Here is a 23,198-nt window from a genome sequence, read left to right on the forward strand (position 1 = left end):
CTCTATGGTTGTGTTACTGAATAAAGTTCTATTGATGAGAGATATCAAATATGCTTCTTTATATTTTACTTTTAATTTTGAAGGTTATGAGGATGCATTTGCTCGCCACAGGAACAAGCCGGCAAAGTTCCTGTGATGACCAAAAAATCCTTATTTTCATTGCTAACTATAAAAATAAAAATGTATACTCAAGGATCTTATTTCAGTTACATCAAGTGACGTCACATAGAAGAGTGCACTCCTAGTTAAAAATAAATTACAATGGATCCAAATATTTTAAGACCACGTGGTTACATAAAGTTAATACAATTATAAGTTATGTTCTTATTCTTAATATATATATATATATATATATATATATATATATTTTAGATATTTAGATAACCTATATTTGTTAATCTATAAATTAATTAGCACATGCCTAATTAATTAGTTAAGTTAATATATATTTGCCTAATTGTTTTTCTTCAACAGAAAACCTATAATTTATGTTTTATATTTACATTTATCAGATACTCTGCCTTTTCAGTTACAGATATTTGAGATAAATGTGTTTACTATAAATTTGCTTTTAAGTAAAAATACAATCAAGTAATTTCTAATTCTCAAGGTTATTGTTCAAACTCATAAAATGATACATTATTATAATTCTCCAAAATATCTAAAGGGTTTAACTTTATTTTCATTGATATTTCTTATCAAAATATAATAATTTGTTTATAGATTCTAAGGTTTTCAAAAATTGTTCCAAAGTATAAAAAGAAATTAAAAAAAAAAAAAAAAAAAAAAAAAGGGGCACACATGCCTCCTCCTGGATGAAGAACCTTGGTGTCCTGTGATTTAGAATTAATCAACACATTTTATCTGGGATTTTGGCTGCTAATCAAAGGATAGATTTGCCTCAAGCTCAAGTTGAGGAATTGTCTGACCTAGTACATTTGGGTTGTATTGATCAACGAGCACATTTATGTATAACCTCTGTCAGATTTTATGATTCCAGAAATGCCTCATACATCATCGGAGAGTATTTATCCGAAACCTGGTCCATGGAAGCAGAAAATTTGATCCAGTCTCAACTGACTCAGATAGCTGTTTTGAACGACACCCGTGTCATACCGGTGACTTTGGGACAATTCACCCTTTGGATTTCTTCTGCCTTTTCCTTTTTTAAGGAATGGGTGGGAATAGGCATTTTTGGTGCAATGTGTTGCTTTGGTATGTTTCTCTACTTGTGGTTTCTCTGTCGCCTCAAGGCCCGCAGTGCTCACGATAGGGCTATGATCATACAAGCTCTTGCTGCTTTAGAAAATGGCAACTCGCCACAAGTCTGGCTTGCGCATCTTAAACAGTAAACCTTTGACATGGTCGTTGCACCCCAAGTTATTATAACATTGCACTGGGATCGACATGTCCTTCTTTTGTCACTCTTCTAATGCTGGAACTTCTACCATATCTTTCCTTTGTGCATACCTCTCCTCCCTGCCTTTCTGCACTAGGATCTTTACTAACTAATCTTACGGTTCAACTACACCTGCCATTTGACAGTGATGGTCATGGGTCCTGTACATGGAGGCGGTTACCATAACACTGTCCTGTTGGCCACAACACGCTGAGCTGATCTTGTAGTACCCAGTGACGGGCAACTTCCACGCTTGCACTGCAACCTAAGACAGGGGAATGGGGCCTCCCCAGAGACGGGTAAGCAGTGCAGGGGCGGTGGACGACCTAAGACAGGGGCTACTTGATTCCCTTTGACATGCAATAAACAAAAGAGGGGAACTTGCTGATAGCAGGCTTTCCCTGGCCCCCTGGGGCCCAGCCCCCAATTCTTTGTTCTGCATGTCGAAGTGGCCAGCTCACTAGGCCTCCTGTTTATCCGCCTGAGATTCCACGGGAACGTCTTGGCCTTTATCTAACAATGGCAGATGTCACGACCGAATTTCTCCCCTTTTCTGCTGTCCGTGCCTTTCTTTCAGGGTGCTGCCAACTTGTTTGTCATCGTATTTCTATACAGCCACAGTTCAGCCTCAGCTGTTCCCCTTTGTCTACCATCATCATGATACAGGATGCGAGGCAAGGCACTGCACTTGAGTGATCCTTGAAGTGGACCTCAAGGAGAGCATGTCCTATTGCATGAGGGTTTGACGTCCACGCCCCGCCCCACGAAAAAAGGCGTCGGCTGATATGGAGCCAGATCTGGGGAAGGGCCCTCCTTAGGCTGGACCATATGCAGCCACTTCTGCACAGTGGGATAGGACCTCTACTCTCGCCTGTATTGTCGTAATAAAACAAAAAAGGGGGAACTGTGGTGAGCCGTTTCTGTGAACTGTGGCCGCCATTACAAGATGGCGCTGGTTTCCCCTGTAGTCTGTGACAAACAACTCCTTATCAGAATGAGTTGGCACGCTGTGACTTGGCACCCTATGAGAAAAGTCCACGTGGCAGTTGTGCATTGGGGCTTTATCTGCTTTATTAAGGCTGGGGCACACGGGAGTAGTAGTAGTGGCAGTAGGAGTAGCAGTAGTAGTAGTGGCAGTAGGAGTAACAGTAGAAGTAGTAGTAGGAGTAGCAGTAGAAGCTAAAAGACATGTCAATACAAAGGCCTGAATAAACAGCTGAAAGAAGAAAAAGTATCAAGGACCTGAATAAACTGCTGAGAGAAGATTCCCGAGTTGCGTCTTCCTTGCGGGCAAGGGGTCGCGACAGAGACCTAAGAACCATTTATTCTCCATTGTGTCAGAATGAGCTTCCACAGACAACAGCAGTCTTAAGAGACAAGCCCAACATGTAAGCTCTTTTCTAGCCTCTCTTACATTAATTCAATAAAGGCCTATTTGCCAAAGCAAATAATATGGCCAAGCTTGAAGTTATTGGGACAAGGAATCACACAAGAGTGTGAGTATTTACTGGGAGATGTGGTTCACTGGGGATCATCAGTGTAGCAGTCTAATGCAATCCCCTCATATGTGCCAGATACACCTAAGAGTATCAAGATCATATTGGAAAATGGAATAAACAATGCACAAATAACACTAGGGGGGTTGTCTTTCCAGTTCATCATGTGAGGAACTTAGAAATCACCATCTGGCCAGGCTTAGTGCTGAATATCTGTAATCCCAGCTGCTCAGGAGGTTGATACAGGAGGATCATGAGGTCAAAGCCAGCCTCAGCAATGGTGAGGGGGTAAGTACATCCCCAGCCTTATTTTTGTGTTTTATTTAGAATCAGACCCTGACTCTAAATAAAACACAAAAATAAGGCTGGGGATGTGGCTCAGTGGTTGAGTGCCCCAGTACCAACTCTACCCTCAGAACATAAAAAAGTAAACAAACTGAAAAATCAACAAGTCAGATTTTTCAAAGAAACTGAATCCGAGGACCAATTCTTATCCAAAACTGGTTAAACAGAAAGACATATACAGAGATTCATAAGTTCTTGATGTGGAAACCATGAGCAGTAGCTTCTTTGGAAAGCAGTACTAGACTAGGAATACCTGAACAATATTGAGCTCAGTGTGGATAAGGCTGATTCAGTCACTCAGGGCTCTTTCATACTTTGGTGAGTTTTACCTCCAGGATCTCAGCCAGATTATCACAGGGCAACCAAAGCATTCTGTTCTTCTTGAGAAGTTTCAACCTTAGGAAAAATTATTTTACAAAAGAATAGCCTACTGAAATTTCATCAGACCCTAAATGACACAAGATAAGAGAATACCACACTCAAGCCTGCTCCAGCCCTCTACCTGGAAGAAGGAACACACTCAACACCAGCTCCCACTGCTCTTCCATATGAGAGAGGGAAACATTCAACTACAACTGCCTGCAGACATCTTGTCCCTGAGAGCAAGGAAAATGAGGAAATCGATGCAGCTCCTTTCAAGAGCCCAGACTCACTAAAAGATTGAGATCTAATCATTGGGCTAATAACCTCTTCCCTCAAGAAGCATGGAAAATGCAAAACAAAACTAAACACCACAAAAAAAACACATACTCAAATTGCAGAAAATGAAAGGGTGAGGAAGTCGTTTTTCTAAAGGCCAGAAAAAAATGGTCATTATCATAGTTTAGATCTGGGAATGTCCCCCACAAAAGCACATGTGTTCGGTAATGTAAACATATTCAGAGGTGAAAAGGTTGGATTATGAGATCTGCAATCTTTTAGGTAGACTGCTCCTTTAGATGAATTAATTTGAATGGACCACTGAGAGCTAACTGCAGGCAGGTGGGAGTGGCTGAAGAAACTAGGTCACAGGAGGTGTGCCTTTTGAGGGCATTATGTAACATTAAGAAACTGTGTCAGGCCCAGGTGTCCCTCCCCTCCTCTCTCCCCTTCCTCTCTCTCTCTCTCCTTTTATTTTCATTTATTTATTTATTTATTTATACTAGAGAATAAATCCAGAACACTTAACCACCAAGCTACATGTGCAGCCCTTTTGTGTTTTATTTTGACACAGGTCTCACTAAGTTGCTTAGGTCCCTAAGTTCCTGAGGCTGGATTTGAACTTGCAATCCCCCCTGCCTCAGCCTCTGGAGATGCTGAGATTTCAGGCATGCACCATCACACCTGGCTTTCTATGCTTTTTGCCTGCCAATAGCTGAGCACCTTTCCTCTGCCATGTCTTTATGTTCTATCTCACCCTGGACTCAGTGATGGAGATGGCAAAATCCAAAATAAACTTTTCTTCCTGTAAGTTATTCTTGTCAGGTATTTAATTCACAGAGACAAAAAGCTGATTAACATAGGGACTACAGTTCACATTGTGTATTTCAAAACTGCTAAAATGTAGAGTTTAAATTTTCTCACAATAAAGAAATAAGTATGAGAAGCAATGGGTAGGAGATAGTAACTGACCTGACATAATATATCATTACATTACATTAGGCCCATTATGCCCTATAAATATGTGTGATTATTTGTCAATAATCAGTATAAACAATGAGCCTCTAGAAAATATATTAAAGAAAAAAGATGATAAAATGAGAAAGATCAGAAGTTAAAAGGGTGGCATCAATACAAATTCTATAGACATTAGAAAGCTAGTAAAAGAATACCACAAACAATTCAATGTTCTTAAATTCAAGAAACTACATGAAATGTACTAATTTCTTGCAAGAAAAATATGCTAGATTTAACACACACAAAAAGATCAATCTGAATAAAACTGTAACTTATCAAAGATACAGAACCAATAAGGCCATCCCACCAGTTCAAGATATGTTCCTGGTATCTAACAAACACTTAAGAAAGAAATTATGTCCATTCTCTAAAATCTCTTCCAGAAGACAAAGATTATAAGAAATTTACAGACTAAAATCTGCCATGAAAGAGAGTATAAGAAAAAATGCAATGAAGTATTAGCAAATATTACCCAGAAACAGATCCACATCAGTATAGCCAACCTGTGTACAGTAAAGGACCAGAGGGGACACAGCAGCATGGAGCAGAGATCCTTTCAGCAAGTAGTGCTGCATGACCTGGACATCCCCTTCAGCACAGCTACCGGCACATGTGAAAGGAGACACTGAGAGAGAAAGGAGAGAAGGAAGAAGAAAAACTCCTTGTAAAATAAGGGCTAGAAACTTACCAAATTTGTTGTAAAACACAGACCTCTGGATTCAATATTTCCTCTTTGTAAAGTAAAAAAAAAAATCCATTTCTACACAAATCACAGATATTTGGTATTCATATCACACATGAATACTTGGGTTTGCATCTGTTTGTGTTTGTCCATGTTTGTGTTTGTACAGAAATTCCCCAAAATATCTTTTGCCATTGAACATTCATTGATTTTAGAAGCAAATATACTAGAAACATCCAAAAATTTCTTTAAAGTTTTTTTTTTCATTTTCTGTACCTGTTCTTCTGAATTCTTAATAATGGTATGTTTAATTTAGTTATTTGTTGTTGATGTTCAAGACCCTCTAACTGAAGATAATAACTAGAAAAAATTATGAAAAAATTTTATTCAAAATTCACAAAAATATATATGTAAAGAAGAGATTTCAGTTCTAAGTCTGAGTTGGTGCAATACAAGAAAATATTATGTGAGAAAGATGTAACTGCAGACAGGAGAGAATCTGAGAGTAACAATCCCTGTGAAATAACAGAGAAATGACCCAGTTTTCCAAAGGTGTGATATTAATGGAGCTAAACAGATCTACAAGGAAACAGATCATGTCCAGGTACCAGGCGGAAACAACAGGAAATTGATGAAGGTCTCCTCTGGCAGGATGAGCAGGTGGAGTTGGAAGAAAGGATCTAAAAGACCCAGGAGGGTGGAGGACATGCTGGGCTGGAGAGTAGGGCAGGGGTGTGGTGCTGCCTCTTATTCTTGCACCTCCCCGGCTCTCAGTATCCCTTTGTGATGAGAGGGCACAGCCCTGTGTGACACAGGCCTGGGTATTACTCCTCATTGCTGAAGTGAACTCTTGAGATTCATTTATCCAAACAGAACAGTGCAATTCAGATGATGGAGAATCCTCTTTCCTCTGAATAGTGTTAGTGCCTCATGGCTGAACCCCAGCTTCACCTCCTAGGCAATGGTTATGATCCTTGCCTTTGTGTGTGGACTGGGGCTCTTTCTCCTCTTATTGCCCTGCCTCCAGGGTAATCCATCCTTCTCACCACCAAGGAGGAAGGTAAATTTCCAGAAGGTAAGAAACCCTCAGGCCAGACCAAACAAAAAACAGATTCTCTTTTGTCTTGTCTTCTTTTCATTTTTCCAAAATAAGTAGAGACCATAAAAAAAAAAATCTCAGGACAGAACAGAGAATCACTCTGAGATAGGTGGGACATGGCAGAGAGAGAGTGTGCACTAGGACTTCTATCTGAAGATCTCAGACCATCCATGTGGTGAGCTGCAGATCCCAGAGTGAAGCACACACTGTGACTCAGTGGCTGAGGTCTGGACTCCTGAGAGATCTGGGAACCTCTGGTGAAGAACAGGCCTTAAGCACTACTCTATCAGTCCTTCTCCTGGAGGGTGTCTCTAGAACAAGCATTTCCTGTGTTGGGCTCTGGTCAGGGCTGAGCCTTGAGGGCCTCCATCACCTGCTGGAGAAACCTCTGGCCTCAGGAAGCACAACCCTGCCTGACAGCTGAGAAGAGCTTGTGGAAATGAGTCTGTTCCTGAGCCAAGGATCAGTAACTAAGAACATCCATGGTTTAGTTTATACAGAAAATCCCCTTTTGTGATTTCCAAAGGGAAAAAAATGAAGTTTTGCCACTTTAAAAATGTTCTCTGAATAAAAGATTCTCCACTAGCTATAGAAAATGATGCTATTCAGAAACAGAATGTTTGTAGCTGGCCTAAGAAAGCAGAGAAACTAGGCTCTAGACACCCCCCTTTTTCTTGTTGGTCAGCATCTGAAGGTGAAAAAGGGACAGAGGAAGAAGAGTGGCATTCTGAAAGGTAAGGCTCTGCCCTTCCATTCCAGAGGTGACTTGCTATCCTCTGTCCCCAAGAGACCAGAGCCATGTCCCAGATGTAACTTGCAGAAACCTGAGAGGGAGGATCCTGGGAAAGAAACCATACTAGAGACACTTCTCAGGTGCCCAGAATGAAGCTGTGGTGGGCCGGGGTGGGTGATGTCCTGTAGGTTGGTGTGGGCACTATTGGAGCCATGTTGTCTGTGATCCTGCCAATGATGAGAATCAATCAGGGCCAAGTTCTGTTCCCCTAGGGGTGAAGTCTGAACACCCAAGAAATTCTGAGGCAAGCATAGAAAGCAAGTTTTATTTAGATTTCTCTGCAGAAAAGGGGTCCCTGACACATGTATCCAAATAAGTGGGGATGTCTAGTCCCTTTTGTATTTTAGAATTCCTCTTTCTCATGTCCTCCTTCTCCCTTTTTCTTGCCTCTCCTCTCCCATTCTGCATACATGACCCAAAGGTGGACCCAAGTGATCCAGGCAGGAAGGTATCAGCCCAGGAGGCATTAATTAACTCCTACAACTCCCTGCAGGGAGGAACAATTCTAGGGCAGGCTACCTTAGCAACAAGCTGTAGAAGTAGTGGGAGGGCACATGAGAGGAGAAGGGAGAAAGACCATTTGATTTCCTTTCCTTTTGAACCAGCCCCATCTTCCTGATGAGACAGATATATTATCTACACTGACTGTCATTTGTCTACCCTTCAACACACATACTTCATCTGGATATGGAAGTAGGACTTCTAGTCAAAAGTGTGAACAAGTTCTCATGCCCCTAAAACGGATTCCTCTTTGATATGGCCCAATATTTCTCCCCATAGGGAATACAATGGAGGCTAGTGGAGGTATAAATGAATGACAAAGTGCTACCCCTGCATGTGCCTTGCTATACCTGTCATCTGTCATATGGCTCAAACACTGGTGCTGGCCCTCCAGAATCTACTCTCCCAGTCTGCCCCACATGGACATACCACTCACCCTTCCCTTGTCCAAAATAACTCAGTCTCCATTTTCAGGTTATAGTGATTGCTGGAAGAAAGTGGAAGAGAATGAAGATCTTCTTTCACTTCTAAAAATGTGAGTAACTTTCTATTTCTTCCTATGTCCTTCCCACTGCCTGTGATAAGATCTGACAACACAAAGCTCTCATGGGGGAGTGCAGAAGCCCTCAGTTGGAGTAGGATCTGACTAAAGCTCTGGGTTTTTGGAGAGGAAGGGCTTTAGAAATTCAGGGTGTAGATAGCAAGGAGCCATGGGCCACAGGTGCCCACCCCTCCCCACTAGCCCTACCTCATGGCCCCATCTGATCCTGGCTGCAGCCTGAGCCTCCTATTTCTGGAGCCACCTAGGGAATTGCCATGATGACAGCAGCTTTCACCAGCTCTTAAAAGGAGATGACCCAGATGAGATGTGTAAACCAGAGTCAGCTACAGTCCACCAATCACATACACTGCCTATGGAGGATGCTTTGGCCACTGCCTTCTTCCCTTTGGCTTCCTTGACTTCTTTGAGCAAGCACCATTGCTCCTGGCCTTTAATTTGTTACCAAACCTAATGACTTCCTCAGTTCAGTGTGACTGTTGAGTCACACTAAATCCTGAGTGCCTCTCAGTCACCAGAGTCTGTGATTCCTCTAGAATGACATTCATCTCAGCCTTATGAACTTTTCTTTCTCCCATCTCATGCTCCTGATCCCAGAGACCACCTTCCATCTCTGCAGGCCTCAGCCTGACTTCTCGTCAGTGTGACTCAATGACACTCTCACTAGGCATGAACCCACACAGCTCTTCTCCACCCACTATTGAGTGCTTTCTCCTGTGCCAAGGCCATCTCCTGGCTCATTGTCATCTCCTGGCACACTGCCTTCTCCTGGCCCATTTTCAACTCCTGTCCCATTGTCATCTCCTGTCCCAGCAATCTCAGGCCATATTCTCCCCACCTGTTCCCACATCTCTCTCCTGGTGGCAGATGGCTGCCAGAGTCTGGGGCCTCTCCCACTCCCCACACAGTAAATCCAAGAGAGATCATGCTTTCACTCACCAGAGGATTCATACTGGGGAACCACCCACTCTCACAAGTAGAGGTTGAAGGGACTCTTTCATTAACCCTGATGTCCAGAAACTATTGGAGATACTGATCAGCAAGAGAGCAGAAAGGAAAATTTGTAATGTGAAGACAAAAGATGAAACAATCTACTCCCTGTATTCCCAGGGAAGCAAAGTTAAGTCATTGGGTAGGGAGAAGGACATTACCATCCCACAACACTTCTGGAACACACAAGGCAAGCCAGAGAAGCTTTGTTTTTCAGCAGCTCTTTTACACCAAGTTCCTGGGAGATGTTTACAGCAGAAATGCAGCCAGCTCTTTTGGGGCCTCCCTATTCTGCACAGTGAATCTGGCTACTGTCAGAATGTCTGGGCCCTCAGCAGAATTTTCCTCGACTGCATGCAATGAAGTACCTAATTACATTCCAGGGCAGGTGCAGGTTACACTCTTCCTCTCAGATGCTCCACCCTCTTGTCCAACTCCAGCCTGTGATTCCATCCTTACCCTGGTGGCAGTCCCCATCATTGGCTCATATCCTCCATCAGAAACATCTCACATCATCTCTCCCAAGCCTACCATGTCATCTTCCTCTTAATGCTGCCTGTGGATTTCCATGCCCCACAACCAAAAGGAGACTCAGTTGCTTTCCCCTTCTTCTCTTCAACACCTTGAATGTCAACATTTGAGGAAACAAATAGAAAGTAGAGAGGCTTTACCTTGTTTGGTCCAAAAGTTTCTGAACATCTTTAGCCATCTCACTTCTGAGAACAGGGCCTCCTGTGACCACAAGCCCATCAACATGCCCCCAGGGGATTTCCTCAGCCTTGAGCTTCAGGAGAAACTAGAGCAACACCTTCAGAAGAGGTTCATGCTACATCAGTATGGACTACCACCCACTATCTACCCATTTCTGAATCTGACAGAATCCTGGGACAACATCCCAAGGACAAGTCAGGCAAAGGACAATTGTGAGTCTTCCTGGAACTCAGTGATTCCAGACAAGAACAGCTCTGCTGTATGAGACTGGTTCAGAAAGGCCAGTGATAATCAAAGAGGGCATGATTCCTGTGAGTGTTTGTAATTCCAGGCTTGGCACACACCATGTCTGTGTCCCACCTGAAAGCTCAAAGACTCAGAAGGTAACTTGGGATGGACCAAACTTAAAAGGTGGAGGAGCCTTCAGGAACACCTCCAAGGAGATCTTCCTCCTTGATGTTGGCACTGTGCAGATGCCGAAGACATGTGTTAAAAGTCTAAGAGTAAGGCACAGGTAGGGCCCACCCCTCAAGGTCCTTAACTACATAAATATCTTGAAGATGAGAAACTCTGTGGCTTCATCATCTCCACAGCCTTCCCTTCCCTCTACAGCCACCTGTAACTCCAAGGTTGACTCCATTACCCATAATGCCAGGGTCCTGGGAAAATCCATTCAGAGAGGTCCAGGGTTGAAGGAGATAGCAAAACCTCCAGTTCCCACCCAGAAAAGTCCTCTTTCTGGAACCTCTTTTGAGTCCCTGAGCAGAACTACATCTGGTGACTACTGTGGGATTTCAGATTCTCCAACTGTACACAAGGGCAGCCTGCCCTCTCAGCCCCACACTTACATTCTTGTGGGCAGAATCTGGCACAATGATACTGTCTTGGGATCTGCAAGAGATTGCTGGAACCAAGTCCAAGCCTAGAAATGGATACATGAGTCTCTGGGGAGTGGAAGTTTGAGCTCACAAGTCTCATGCCACAGCATGTTATCACTTCAGGTATTTTTAAATTTTTAAAAGCTGAAGAAATCAGAGAGCTAGAGGATGAGGAGGAGGAGTCTTCTGACTGACTGGAGAATCAACATGAGAATCAGAAAGATGTCAAATTTCCTAAATGTTGATATTCATCTGGGAAATTTAGAATCTCAGAGGACCAGTAAAAGACCCTCCCCTTCTTAGAAGTTCTAATTTACAGAGCCAAGAATACTCATGCCTGAAATCACATACTGAGCCAGAGAACCAGCCTCAAGAACAGGCTACTGACATCATCCTGCAAGACTGTGCCACTGACATGTTTCATCAGAACTGTGCCCCTGAGGTGCTTCTGGCTGCAGACATCCTAGCTTCCCAGGAGAGATTGTCCAGCTCCATAAGCATGTCCAGTAGCATTTCATCAACTTCTGAGGGGCTGTATGGACTCTTGATCAGTGAAGACAGCAAAAATGCAAGATCCCTGAACTCCAGGATTCATAGAAGAGTAGGAGAAATATGATTAGAGCAACTGCCAAGAGGGAGGACAGTGTGTGGTCCAGGTCAAAAGCACAGGAAGAAAGGATTTCAGGAGGGAAGCAATCCTGTGCAGAGGAAATGGGTTCCTCTGTCCCTCTGTCATGAAGGAAGAAGACACTGTGGGGGACAAGTCCTCCCAGGCTCTTTTAAAGAGAAAATTTGGGGACAGAATAAGAAACTTTCTACAGAATATTTTCCACAGTAAAGCCAAAGGGCAGGCAAACTCCTTATGCAAGTCATGACCCCATCAACTAATACCCAAATATAAGGGTTACTCACAAGCCAACTGCTTACAGACAATGGGGTGTCAGAAGCCCAGACACTCATGACCACCGTTGGATGGATCATAATGAAGTTTCATTATGAACATTCTGCCTCAAAGAAAAACATAATTAAAGAGGTACTCCAGGCCCCTAAGAGTAGACAATCCCGTTATTCTAGGGGTTCCTCCTCCCCAGAACAAAAGAGAGTGATGGGTGCTATCATTCCTGGTCACCAGGCCAGTCCAAGGGACACAGCCATCCTCTGAACAGGTGGATCAGAAACAAGGACAACAAGAAAGCCTTGCTGCTCAAGGAGTTTACATCTCTTCCCAGCCCCTGCCAGCAGAGGACCAGGATGGCAGGTATGTTAGACCACAATGTCCACAGTCCAATGCACTATGCTCTAAAGAAATGTTTGTTGTCTCATCAACATCAGCATGCTTTTCACTCTTGTCCTGCTGGGAAGAAGTTTTTCCCATAATAAAAACCATACTGAGAAAAACTGTCCTCATGTGAGCCCAACATTTGTTTGATAAAGGCTTCTTCCTAATGAGGTGACAATTGCTTAATAACATTTTTTTAAAATCAGTGTTTTGCTGGGTCATAGGGAAGGTGGTCATGTCTGTTCTTCATTATTCTGGTTTGTAGAAGAGACTGGACATGCAGGGAGGTGACAGTGGCATTGAGTACCCACCCTTAGGTCAGATCCCCCTGTTATGTCTTAAGAATTCATGACTTGTCTTGCCCCTCCTTTCCTCTTATATGACATTTTGTATAACCCTGAGGATCGCCTTCCATTTCCATGCAATTTCCCTTCTCACTCCCTTTCCCTCCCACCTCTCATCCCTATTTAATGTAAATCTTATTCTCAAGCTCTTCGTCCCTGCCCTGTCCTTGTTTACTCCCCTTATATCAAAGGAGTCATTTGGTATTTGTTTTTTAAAGATTGACTAGCTTCACTTAGCATAATCTGCTCTAATGCCATCCATTTCCCTCCAAATTCTATGATTTTGTCGTTTCTTAATGCAGAGTAATACAGTAGAAGGGGTAGAGAGAGAAAAGGGGAGGGGAGGGGAGGGGAGGGGAAGGGAGGGGGGATAGTAGAGAATTGGACAGACAGCAGAATACATCAGAAACTAGAAAGGCAATATGTCAATCAATGGAAGGGAAACTGATGTGATACAGCAATTTGTATACGGGGTAAAAGCGGGAGTTCATAATCCACGTGAATCGACCGTGTAATATGATGTATTAAGAACTATGTAATGTTATGAAAGTCCAATAAAAAAAAAAAAAAAAAAAAAAAAAAGAATTCATGACTTGATCGTTACAGAAATAATACAATGCCTTTGGGACTCCTCAATATGGGGCAATCCCACAAGGACCCCACCCTAAAGTCTAAATAAAAGAGCCTTTCCTCCATCCTGAACTTTGTGAGGCTGTAGGGATTGGGGTACAGGGTTATCTGGAACTTAGTAGCTTCCCATGTTCAGGAAAGTTGGGGAGAGAGGGGTAGTATCCAGACCCTGAGTTCAGAGGTGGCTGGAGAGTTCTGGCTGGTGGATACCTTGGTGGGAATCAGAAGACACCTGCTCTGAGAATCCCTGCCTTATGGAGCCTAACATGGAGATGAGCCTTGCCAGCTCCTTTTAGCTCAGGGTGCATGCCATGGCCATGTCACCAGCTTCTGCTTCTGCCTTCCTAACTTTCCAGAGCGGTGTCCAGAATGGAGATTGTAGATTGGTGTGTGAGTGTCTGGATGGGAACTGTGAGTTGGCTACTAAGGGCTGCCACTTGCAGCTCACCATCCCTCAAAATTCCTTACAGCTGACACAAATACGCATCTACTAACCATCTGACAGTGGGGCAGAGTGGGCAGAAAATGAGATATGGAGAATTAAAATGGAGCCAAAGAAAGAGGCAGAGTAACATGGGGATACCAAGATGGTGTGGTGGATGGGAAGATATTACCAGCGACCAACCTGAGGGAGGAGAAATTATGGACTCACCCTGGCCATACCCAGACTAAAAACCTAGAGAAGCCTCTTGAGCAATGACACAGCCTAGAGAGGAAGCAAACCCTCTTATAGGGCAGATTCATTTTCTGACATTATATTGAATAGGGCCTCCTGGCTTTGCCTCTTTAATTATAGAAGGGATGAGTTAGCAATTGGAGTAGCTAGGACTAGGGAACTCTAGCTGTGATTTCCAGTTTGGTGACTTTACACATACACATGGCCCTAGCACCACTTCTGCAGTGGAAAGGCAGAGACCTAAAAAGGTCAAAGAAGTAGCCTGGGGTCACAAAGCAAGATTCCCTGGGCTTCGAGAACTTACTGTCCCCAGACTAGAGAAGAAGAGGTGGTTCAGTTAGAACTTATCATGTGAGGGCAGTGACTTATCCAAAAGGGAGGGGTAAGCTGGGTAGGGGGCAACCAGCAGACTTCCCTGACTGCACTTGTCTTCCAATATAAGCTGCTTCTTCCCAGGACCTGTCTAAATTGGAAAGCAGGCAGGCCCCACAGGAGGAGAGAAAAAGCCATGTCGACTGAGTGTTTGATGCTGTGGCCCATCTGGGGAAGCAGCACTGCTCCAGGCCCTCTGCCATTTTTGTTCCCTGGTGGAGAGGTCTATACCACAAAGTGCCACTAAGGCATATGGCACAGGCATAGTCCTGCTCTAATGCCTGAAAGTACCCCACATGTAAAGCCAGGTAGTCCCTCCCAGTGTGAGAACAGGCCCTACAAGCCGACCCTGAGCCAGGTCCTGTGCCTTTTATGATCAGAGAAGACCCCAGAGTGGGCCTAGAATCAAGAAAAGACTTAGGCACAGAATGAGCTAGAACAGAGTCAGGTCCTTGAATCTGGCTCTGCTAGGCTCTCTCAAAGCACAGAGACAGGTTCTCAGTGCAGAGGAGCTGGATGTGGATCCCAGGGATCCTGAGGGGATAATGCCACAGAGACTGATACTGATGGACAGCCAGAAGCCTGAGAGAGGAAGTCCTGTTGCTCTCTGCTTCTGCCAGCTTTGTAATCTATGAGGGGCAGTAATTCCAACAATCAGGAGATATCCCAGAGACCCCCACACAGATATGTCACAGAATCCTACATACACATAGACCTTCACAGGCCCAACTTAAAGATGGCCACAGAGACCACCACAGAATCTCCAACATAGCAGTCACAGAAACACAAGGACCTCCCTTAGATAATAGCAGGAACTTCAGGGTCCTCACACAGAGATCTCACAGAACCCCTCACACCGACCTCCCAGAGGAACCTCTGGCAGAGATTTGTACCAAGAGAGACCTCAGAGACCTAACACAGAGTCTCCCACAACAAACTTTCACTGCCACATGGTCCTCATGCAGTGATCTCACACAGAGACCTCCCAGAGTTCTAGACCTTGGGGAAACATCTCCACAGAGATGTCCTATAGATTTCCTTAGCTAGAACCAAGAGATAGTACAGAGACATCTCACACATACACATTGACCTCATGGAGGATTGTCATACAGAGACCCCTACAGAATTATTTCTCTTTTAATTCACAATTTAAATTCCCACTGGGACTCAGAACTCCCACAGAGACTGAACAGAGACCTTTCACAGGAATTTTCTACAGAAAACCCCACATCATTCTTCTTTCATGTGAAACCCCTTAGCCAACTGGAAGCACAAGGAGGACACCAACCAGACCCCTGAGACACTGTCAACATGGCCTCCCAAATGACATTCTCTGCTTGGGAAAATCCTCAGGATCTTCTGTTCCTTTGCAATGTCATTGCCTCTGAACAGAAGAACTGCAGATTCCAAGTGCAGACTTGAAAAATTCCTTCCTGTACAGGTTTTCACTAGACTCAACTTTGACCCATAGTTTAGAGAATCACAAATTTTTTTTTATTGTTGGTCGTTCAAAACATTACATAGTTCTTAATACATCATATTTCACAATTTGATTCAAGTGGGTTATGAACTCCCAATTATACCCCATATACAGATTGCTGAATCACATCAGTTACCCTTCCATTGATTGACAAATTGCCTTTCTAGTGTCTGATGTATTCTGCTGTCTGTCCTATTGTCTACTATCCCCCCTCCCCTCCCCTCCCCTCCCCTTTTCTCTCTCTACCCCTTCTACTGTAAATCATTTCTTCGATTTGTATTATCTTGTCTTACCCCTCCTTTCCTCTTATATGTCCTTATGTATAACCCTGAGGATCGCCTTCCATTTCCATGCGATTTCCCTTCTCACTCCCTTTCCCTCCCACCTCTCATCCCTGTTTAATGTACATCTTCTTCTCAAGCTCTTCGTCCCTACCCTGTCCTTGTTTACTCCCCTTATATCAAAGGGGTCATTTGGTATTTGTTTTTTAAAGATTGACTAGCTTCACTTAGCATAATCTGCTCTAATGCCATCCATTTCCCTCCAAATTCTATGATTTTGTCATTTTTTAATGCAGAGTAATGCTCCATTGTGTATAAATGCCACATTTTTTTATCCATTCATCTATTGAAGGGCATCTAGGCTGATTCCACAATCTTGCTATCGTGAATTGTGCTGCTATGAACATCGATGTAGCAGTGTCCCTGTAGCATGCTCTTATTAGGTCTTTAGGGAATTGACCGAGAAGGGGAATAGCTGGGTCAAATGGTGGTTCCATTCCCAGCTTTCCAAGAAATCTCCATACTGCTTTCCAAATTGGCTGCACCAATTTGCAGTCCCACCAGCAATGAACAAGAGTACCCTTTTCCCCGCATCCTCTCCAGCACTTATTGTTGTTTGACTTCCTAATGGCTGCCAATCTTACTGGAGTGAGATGGTATCTTAGGGTAGTTTTGATTTGCATTTTAGAGAATCACAAATTTTAAACATGAATAAAATGCAGCCAACATCCAGTTAGAGAAATCATCTTATTTGTCCAGTATTAGTTATTATCTTCTCAAATGTATAAATGTCACTTTATCTCATTGGAGTCAAGAACTGAATTCTGGATTGTTGACTAGTTTAGAAACATGATAAACACCTATAGCAAATGGACAATAGGAATGATATGAACCAGCAAAGAAGCATTTGGACTCACATCTACTTCCCAGAAGCTGAGCAACCACACATCATCCTAGGCATCCACATAAACACAAGGTGTGCAGAAAATATGGAGTGGAATTCATGGAGTTACAAATGTAAAGTGAGAAAGTAGAAAACAAAAGGAAAGAAGTTTCCACTAAGAGAAGTGAGCAGTCTCTCCTTTCCACCTCCTCCCTGCCCCACCCCCGCACACATACAAATATACCACAAGTTGAGGAATTGCTACACACTAGGCACTATAGTTAAAGTGGATTAAATTGTGAATTAAAAGAGAAATAATATTCTGCTATTATGAATTATATAGTGCAGCACAGAAAACACAAAATTACCCCAAATCCCTCAACCATCCAGCTGCAACTACAATGAGGAGGGACCATAATCACTGGCTTTAGCAAGGGAACTGACAGACCCTCTCTGTGATGAGACTTTGCCTTCTGCCCTCATCCCTCAGAATCGTGTTCCACAGGTGCAGGCCTGGAACACATCACAGTCATCTGGGGAGATAGAGGGAATGGCTCAGTTTCCTACATCTGGAAACAGATTATAATGTCAGAAACACAAGTTGGAGAGACAGACCACATGGACGCTCTGCAATACCCTCCTCATCAATAAGCCCACATCCTTCCCTGCCCTCCCCCTTCTTTCCGCCCTTTATTGTTTACAGAGCCACCAAAATCCAAGCAGAGAAAGTCAAGTGATCCATTCCTTCTTCAAAATCCTCCTGTGCAACTCACCTGGTTAGAACCACCTCAGGTTCTCACCCAGTACCTCAAAGTCCTGCAAGATATGGTCCCTGGGAGCCTCTGTGGCCTCACTCTCACCATGACCCTCCCCCATGGCACTCAACCTATACTGGGTTTTTTCCAGAACCATTCTGGATTCTCTTCCTTCCCAGAAACCCTGCTTGAGTTCCCTGTGCTTGGAATGCCCACTCCCCAGTGCTACAGGGATCCTTCCCTTCTGAATGGGCTTATCCTTGAGAGCCCATCTCAAAGGTCTTCCATGTTCCCCAGGAGAGCTGGGTCTGTTCTTCTTAGTCCATGTCCCTTCCTGGCCCACTGCTATCCACAGCATTTATTTATTTACTCAGGTCACACCCCTTCCCATAAGTACAAGGTCATGGAAAGCTGTGTGCCAGAATCAGGCACTTGGAATATGTCTCTAAATAATGCATGAGGGCATAAATGGATTCCATGGGAAGTGGGAACTTAGGGCCAGAGGAGACCTGGATTTGTCCTTAGAAAGCAGTTAGAGACACTCTAAGAGGTGATTTCCCTGAGCCCAGAAAACTCCTCTCAGAATGGGCTTGTGCTGGTCTCTGGTGACAGGAGGATAATCCGATGTCTCCAGCAGTAGATTTGAGGGGCTGCTGTGCAGAGGCTGCTGAACTTGTGGCATCCTATATTACTCCAGTGAGGAGCTACAGAGTGTTGGTGGAGAGGCCTGGAGAACTGAAAGAACTGTGCATCTCTTTTTTATCAAGATTACCGGGGCCTGATCCTACTGTCCTGGCAGAGCCCAGCTTTAATGACTGAGACCCACTGCCTATCAGCCATTCTCTGTATCCATATTCTGGGCCCTTGGAGGCTGTGGTGACCATTCTTACTTTCTGTGTTCACTAAGTCCAAGATCCCAGCTACTCCCATGAGGTCCTGGTCATCCATGTGCAGGCTACTCAGGGTGGCTGAGACCAGGTGCAGAGGACCTGTAGGTGGTGGGAGCCAAAGCTCAGAGGTCAGAGTAAATTGGTGGAATCAGTCCCTGGTACAAGGCTTTGATGCATCCTAAGAGCCACATCCAGACAGGCCATGCCCTAGGCCACTACCCATCCCTAGGCCACTCCTACTCTGACCTGCTCCAGTCAGGGGACAAAGGAATGGTGATGACCTGAATTCGTCTGTGCCCTGAGTCCTCTGTCTCTGAGCCCAGCTCTGTCATAGCACATAATCTACTGGGGGTTCAGTATGTTCTAACAATACTGTTCTCTCCTCAGGGGCCCTAAAGTCAAAAGTCATCCCCTGCTCATCAAAACAAGGACACCATGAGGGTATGGCAGACCCCTTCTGTGGGAACAGTTGGGTATGGTTTCCTTAGTTTCATTCTAGTTCACCTTAGAGAGTTCTTGGTTTCTACAGGAGTTTTTGATACACTTCTGCATCTTCAAGTAAAATCTATCCTATTCCTTATTGTCATTTTACTTTATTTCCATTCCATTTTTGCAGTTCTAGAAACCTAGTATCTTCAGAGATGTACCCTCAATAACATGACCATTATTCTACCATTTTCCCTCTAGAGAATGCTGGTATGTTCCAGCTACTGTTTTCCTATTATTTACTCACCCAGACTCTGTCTTTGTGTCCTGAGCCAGGGGCAGTGAGGACCTGAGCATGTGACCATGAGGCACAAGTGTCCAGTTGACCTAGAGCCACCACTGAGAGCCTCAGGCCTCATGAGCAGAGGCCTGTGCCAGAAGATTTTCCCTGGAGTGTGCATCAGGGTGCCTCAAATAGGTCAGCAGAATATGCTGAAGTTAAGTAACTACCACCAGTAACTTGAGTTCCATTGAGCTTATTTCCTATCTCCTTCCATGTAAAGGAGTATTTTAAGGAAAGAACTTCAGAGTTTTAGCTGCAGCAAGTTCTGGCCTTCCCAGCAAAGACATAATTTCAAAGAAAGATCATGAGCAATGGAGATTAGCTATGATTCATGACCAGGACAGGTGCTTTAAAATGTCAGCAAACCTGCTCTACTGGAACCGAGCACAACTATCACATGATGGGAAGTTCATTTTGCAGATGATTCTTTTGGATTTTAGCAACCCAAACTATGAACACAGTTTAACATGTATAAGAATCATAAACTTGCAAAGGTGTGCACAGTGTTTCATTTAGTATCAGAAACAAATACTGTAAATATTCCTATTTAGTTCCTCACTGTCATTTCCACCATGAAGGAAAGTAATTTCCATGCAATTAGGCCAAGAATAATTATATTGAGATAATCAATCAAGAACTAACTTGAATGAAAAAAAATCTGAACCAAATGAAGACTTAACTAGAAGCTTTTAAAATGTTCTGTTATCTGTTTAAAATGATGTTATCTGTTTTAGTCAGCTTTTTTGCTGCTGTGCCTAAAGGAACTGATCAGAACTGTAAAGGAGAAAAAGTTTATTTGTGGGTTCACAGTTTCTGAAGTCTCAGTCTATAGAAGTCTGGTTCCATTCCCTGGGGCTCGAGGTGATGCAGAATATCATGGCAGAAGAGTGTGACAGAGGAAAGCAGCTCACATGGTGATCAGAAAGCAGAGAGAGAGTCCACTTTCCAGTATACATTATAACCACACCCCAATAAATCACTCACTCCTGCCACACCCTACCACTTCAGTTAACACTCAGTTAATCACTGACTGGGTTAATAATCTCACAACTCAATCATCTCTTCTGATTGTTCTTGCACTGTCTCACACATGAGCTTTTGGGGGATATCTCACATCCGAACTATAACATTTTCCTATTGCCATTTCTTTTCCCATTGCCTTCTCCTGTCCCATTGCCATCAGGAACCTAACCCATAGCCTTCTCCTGTCCCATCACCATCTCCTGTCTCATCATCTTCTTCTGTTCCATTGCCATCTCCTGTCTCAGCAATCTCAGTCCATGTTCTGTCCACCTGTCCCATCTCATCCCTCTCCTGGTAGCAGATGGCTGCCAGAGTTTCATGTTCTCCAATTATTCACACAGTGAATACCAGAGAGATCATGTTTCCCACCCACCAGAGGACACATTCTATGAAAACCATGCACACTTTCAGGAAGAGACTGAAGGTACCTCTTTTGTTAACTCTGTTGTCCAGAAACTGCAGGAGATACTGATGAACAAAAGAACAGAACTGAAAATTTGTATGTTGAAAACAAAAAGATGTTATATGACTCCTTTTATTCTCTGTGGAACACAGTAAAGTCACTGGGCAATGAGCAGGACACCACCACCCCACAACCCTTGTGGAAAACAAAAGGAAAAACACAGCAGCTTTCTTTTTCTCAGCAGCTTTTTTACCCCAAGTATTGGGAAACCACTTACAGCACAAATGTTGTCAGATTTCCTGGGAACCTTCTAAAGAGCAAAGCTCTGGTGCCTACTATAGGGATCCCCACTAAGCATTTTTCCATTTTATTCAGTAGACTCTCTAATTCCATCTCAGTACAAGTTCAAACTAAGGAACCTGCATGGCAATTTTTTGTCTCAGCCCTTGCTCCACCATGTAGTCCAACCTCAGACTTTGACTCCAACCTATCTTTATCCTTGGCCCCACCAGTGGCTCAGATTCAGAACAAGGGCCATCTAACAATTAGTGCTCTATCTGATGTGTGAGGGGTAAAAATTTGCTTCCAAAGATGTAAGCTCTCTGTTTCTTTTGCTGAGAAGAAACTTTTTAGTTTGAATCCATCCCATTTATTGATTATTGGTTTTAATTCTTGTGCTATAGGAGTCTTATTAAGAAAATTGGGGCCAAATACCACATGATGAAGATTAGGGCCTACTTTTTCTTCTATTACATGCAAAGTCTCCTGGATTAATTCCTAGGTCCTCGATCCACTTTGAGTTGAGTTTTGTGCATGGTGAGAGATAGGGGTTTAATTTCATTTTATTGCATATGGATTTCCATATGGACTCTGCTCACTACTGCAGTGGGGGTCAGGCCCTTGCCAGTGCCTACTGCTGTCAGGTACATGCCCACCATGACCAGAGCCTTGACGAAGAGCCACATCAACAAGAACCACTGGACCTCACCATGCCACCAGTCCAGCTGATTATGCTGCAAATACCCTGCCCGCCTCACCCCAGCTTCCTGGAGCAGCCCCCATGCCAGGACACAGAGTCTACTGGCTGTGAGCACAGGACATCCACTGGTGGCCTGCCAGAAGATGCATAAGTGTGTCAGCCCCAAGCCCCAAGAGGCGTGGAGACTGGAAGCCTGAGGCCAGGCAGGGTGAACAGGGAATGAATAACTGGCTAGAGCCAGGTGGCCAGAGCCTGGCACATCTGGCAAAAGGGAACATAGGAACATATCCAGCAGCCAGAGGGCCTGATTAGCATGACTCTCTTCATTGTTTTACAAATTGAATTTTCTAAAATATCATTGTTATTAATCATTCATTACAGAGAGTCAATGAAAGCACCATCAAACTAACAACATTCTTTACAGAACTATGAAACAAAAATCCTCAAATGGAAGAACAAAAGACCCTGAACAGCAAAAATAATCCTGAATAAACATAGCAATGCTGGAAACTTCACAATACTCAACTTCAAAATATCCTGCAGAGCCATAGTAACAAAAAACAGCATGGTCCTAGCATAAAAGCAGTCATGTAGAAAAATGGAATGGAATAGATGGCACATAAAGAAACCCACACAACCACAGCCATTTGATTTTTGACAAAGTTGACAAAACCAAGTGCTGGAGAAAAGACAGCCCCTTTAACAAACAATGCTGGGAAAACTAAATACCCATATGTAGAAGATTGGAACTAGATCCCTATCTCTCACTTCTGTCAACTCAAAATGAATCAAAAACCTTAATAAATATCTGAAACTTTGAAAAGACTAGAAGAAAACCCAGGGGAAACACTTTCAGACAGTGGAACAGGCAAGGACTTCCTGAATAGAACTCCAGCCTTCTCTCAGGAAATAATACAAGAATCAACAAATGAGACTGCATCAGTCAAATAAAGAGAAAAGGTATATTCTGGCTCACAGTTTTGGAATCCATGCTTGATCACACCTATTGTTTTTAGGTGTCTGATGGCACGCAAATGATCATGGAAAGACGGTTGTCCAAGCAAAACAACTAGCCTTAAAGTCAGGAAGAAAAAGAGAGGCAGAGAATGGGGTCTTAAAATCCTCTCTAAGAGGACACCCCTGGTAACCTAAAGACTTCCCACTAGGCCCCAATCTCCTACAGAATACATCAGACCCCAAAAGCACCACCCTGGGAACCAAGCCTTTACTTCATGGACCTTTGTAGGACATTCCAGATCCCAACTCTAATGTATCCAATCTATAATTCTACCTCCATAGTGTACAATAATAGCACACTACTTTGG

At 43.6% G+C, this 23,198-nt stretch overlaps 1 protein-coding gene across 1 annotated transcript in view; it reads left to right on the forward strand.

The window, feature by feature from the left end:
* The window catches only part of LOC144251336 (spermatogenesis-associated protein 31A6-like), a 55,298-nt gene extending 33,274 nt beyond the window's left edge, over positions 1-22,024 (forward strand). The window contains exons 5-10 of the mRNA XM_077794335.1: positions 7,363-7,411; positions 8,446-8,506; positions 10,247-10,443; positions 10,563-10,614; positions 12,242-12,367; positions 21,781-22,024. Of these exons, the coding sequence (XP_077650461.1) occupies positions 7,363-7,411; positions 8,446-8,506; positions 10,247-10,443; positions 10,563-10,614; positions 12,242-12,367; positions 21,781-22,024 (729 nt within the window). The remainder of the gene's footprint in view (positions 1-7,362; positions 7,412-8,445; positions 8,507-10,246; positions 10,444-10,562; positions 10,615-12,241; positions 12,368-21,780) is intronic.
* Positions 22,025-23,198: the final 1,174 nt, after the last annotated feature.

The sequence above is a fragment of the Urocitellus parryii genome (genome assembly GCF_045843805.1).
Source record: "Urocitellus parryii isolate mUroPar1 chromosome 13 unlocalized genomic scaffold, mUroPar1.hap1 SUPER_13_unloc_11, whole genome shotgun sequence".
Taxonomy (NCBI): Eukaryota; Metazoa; Chordata; class Mammalia; order Rodentia; family Sciuridae; genus Urocitellus; species Urocitellus parryii.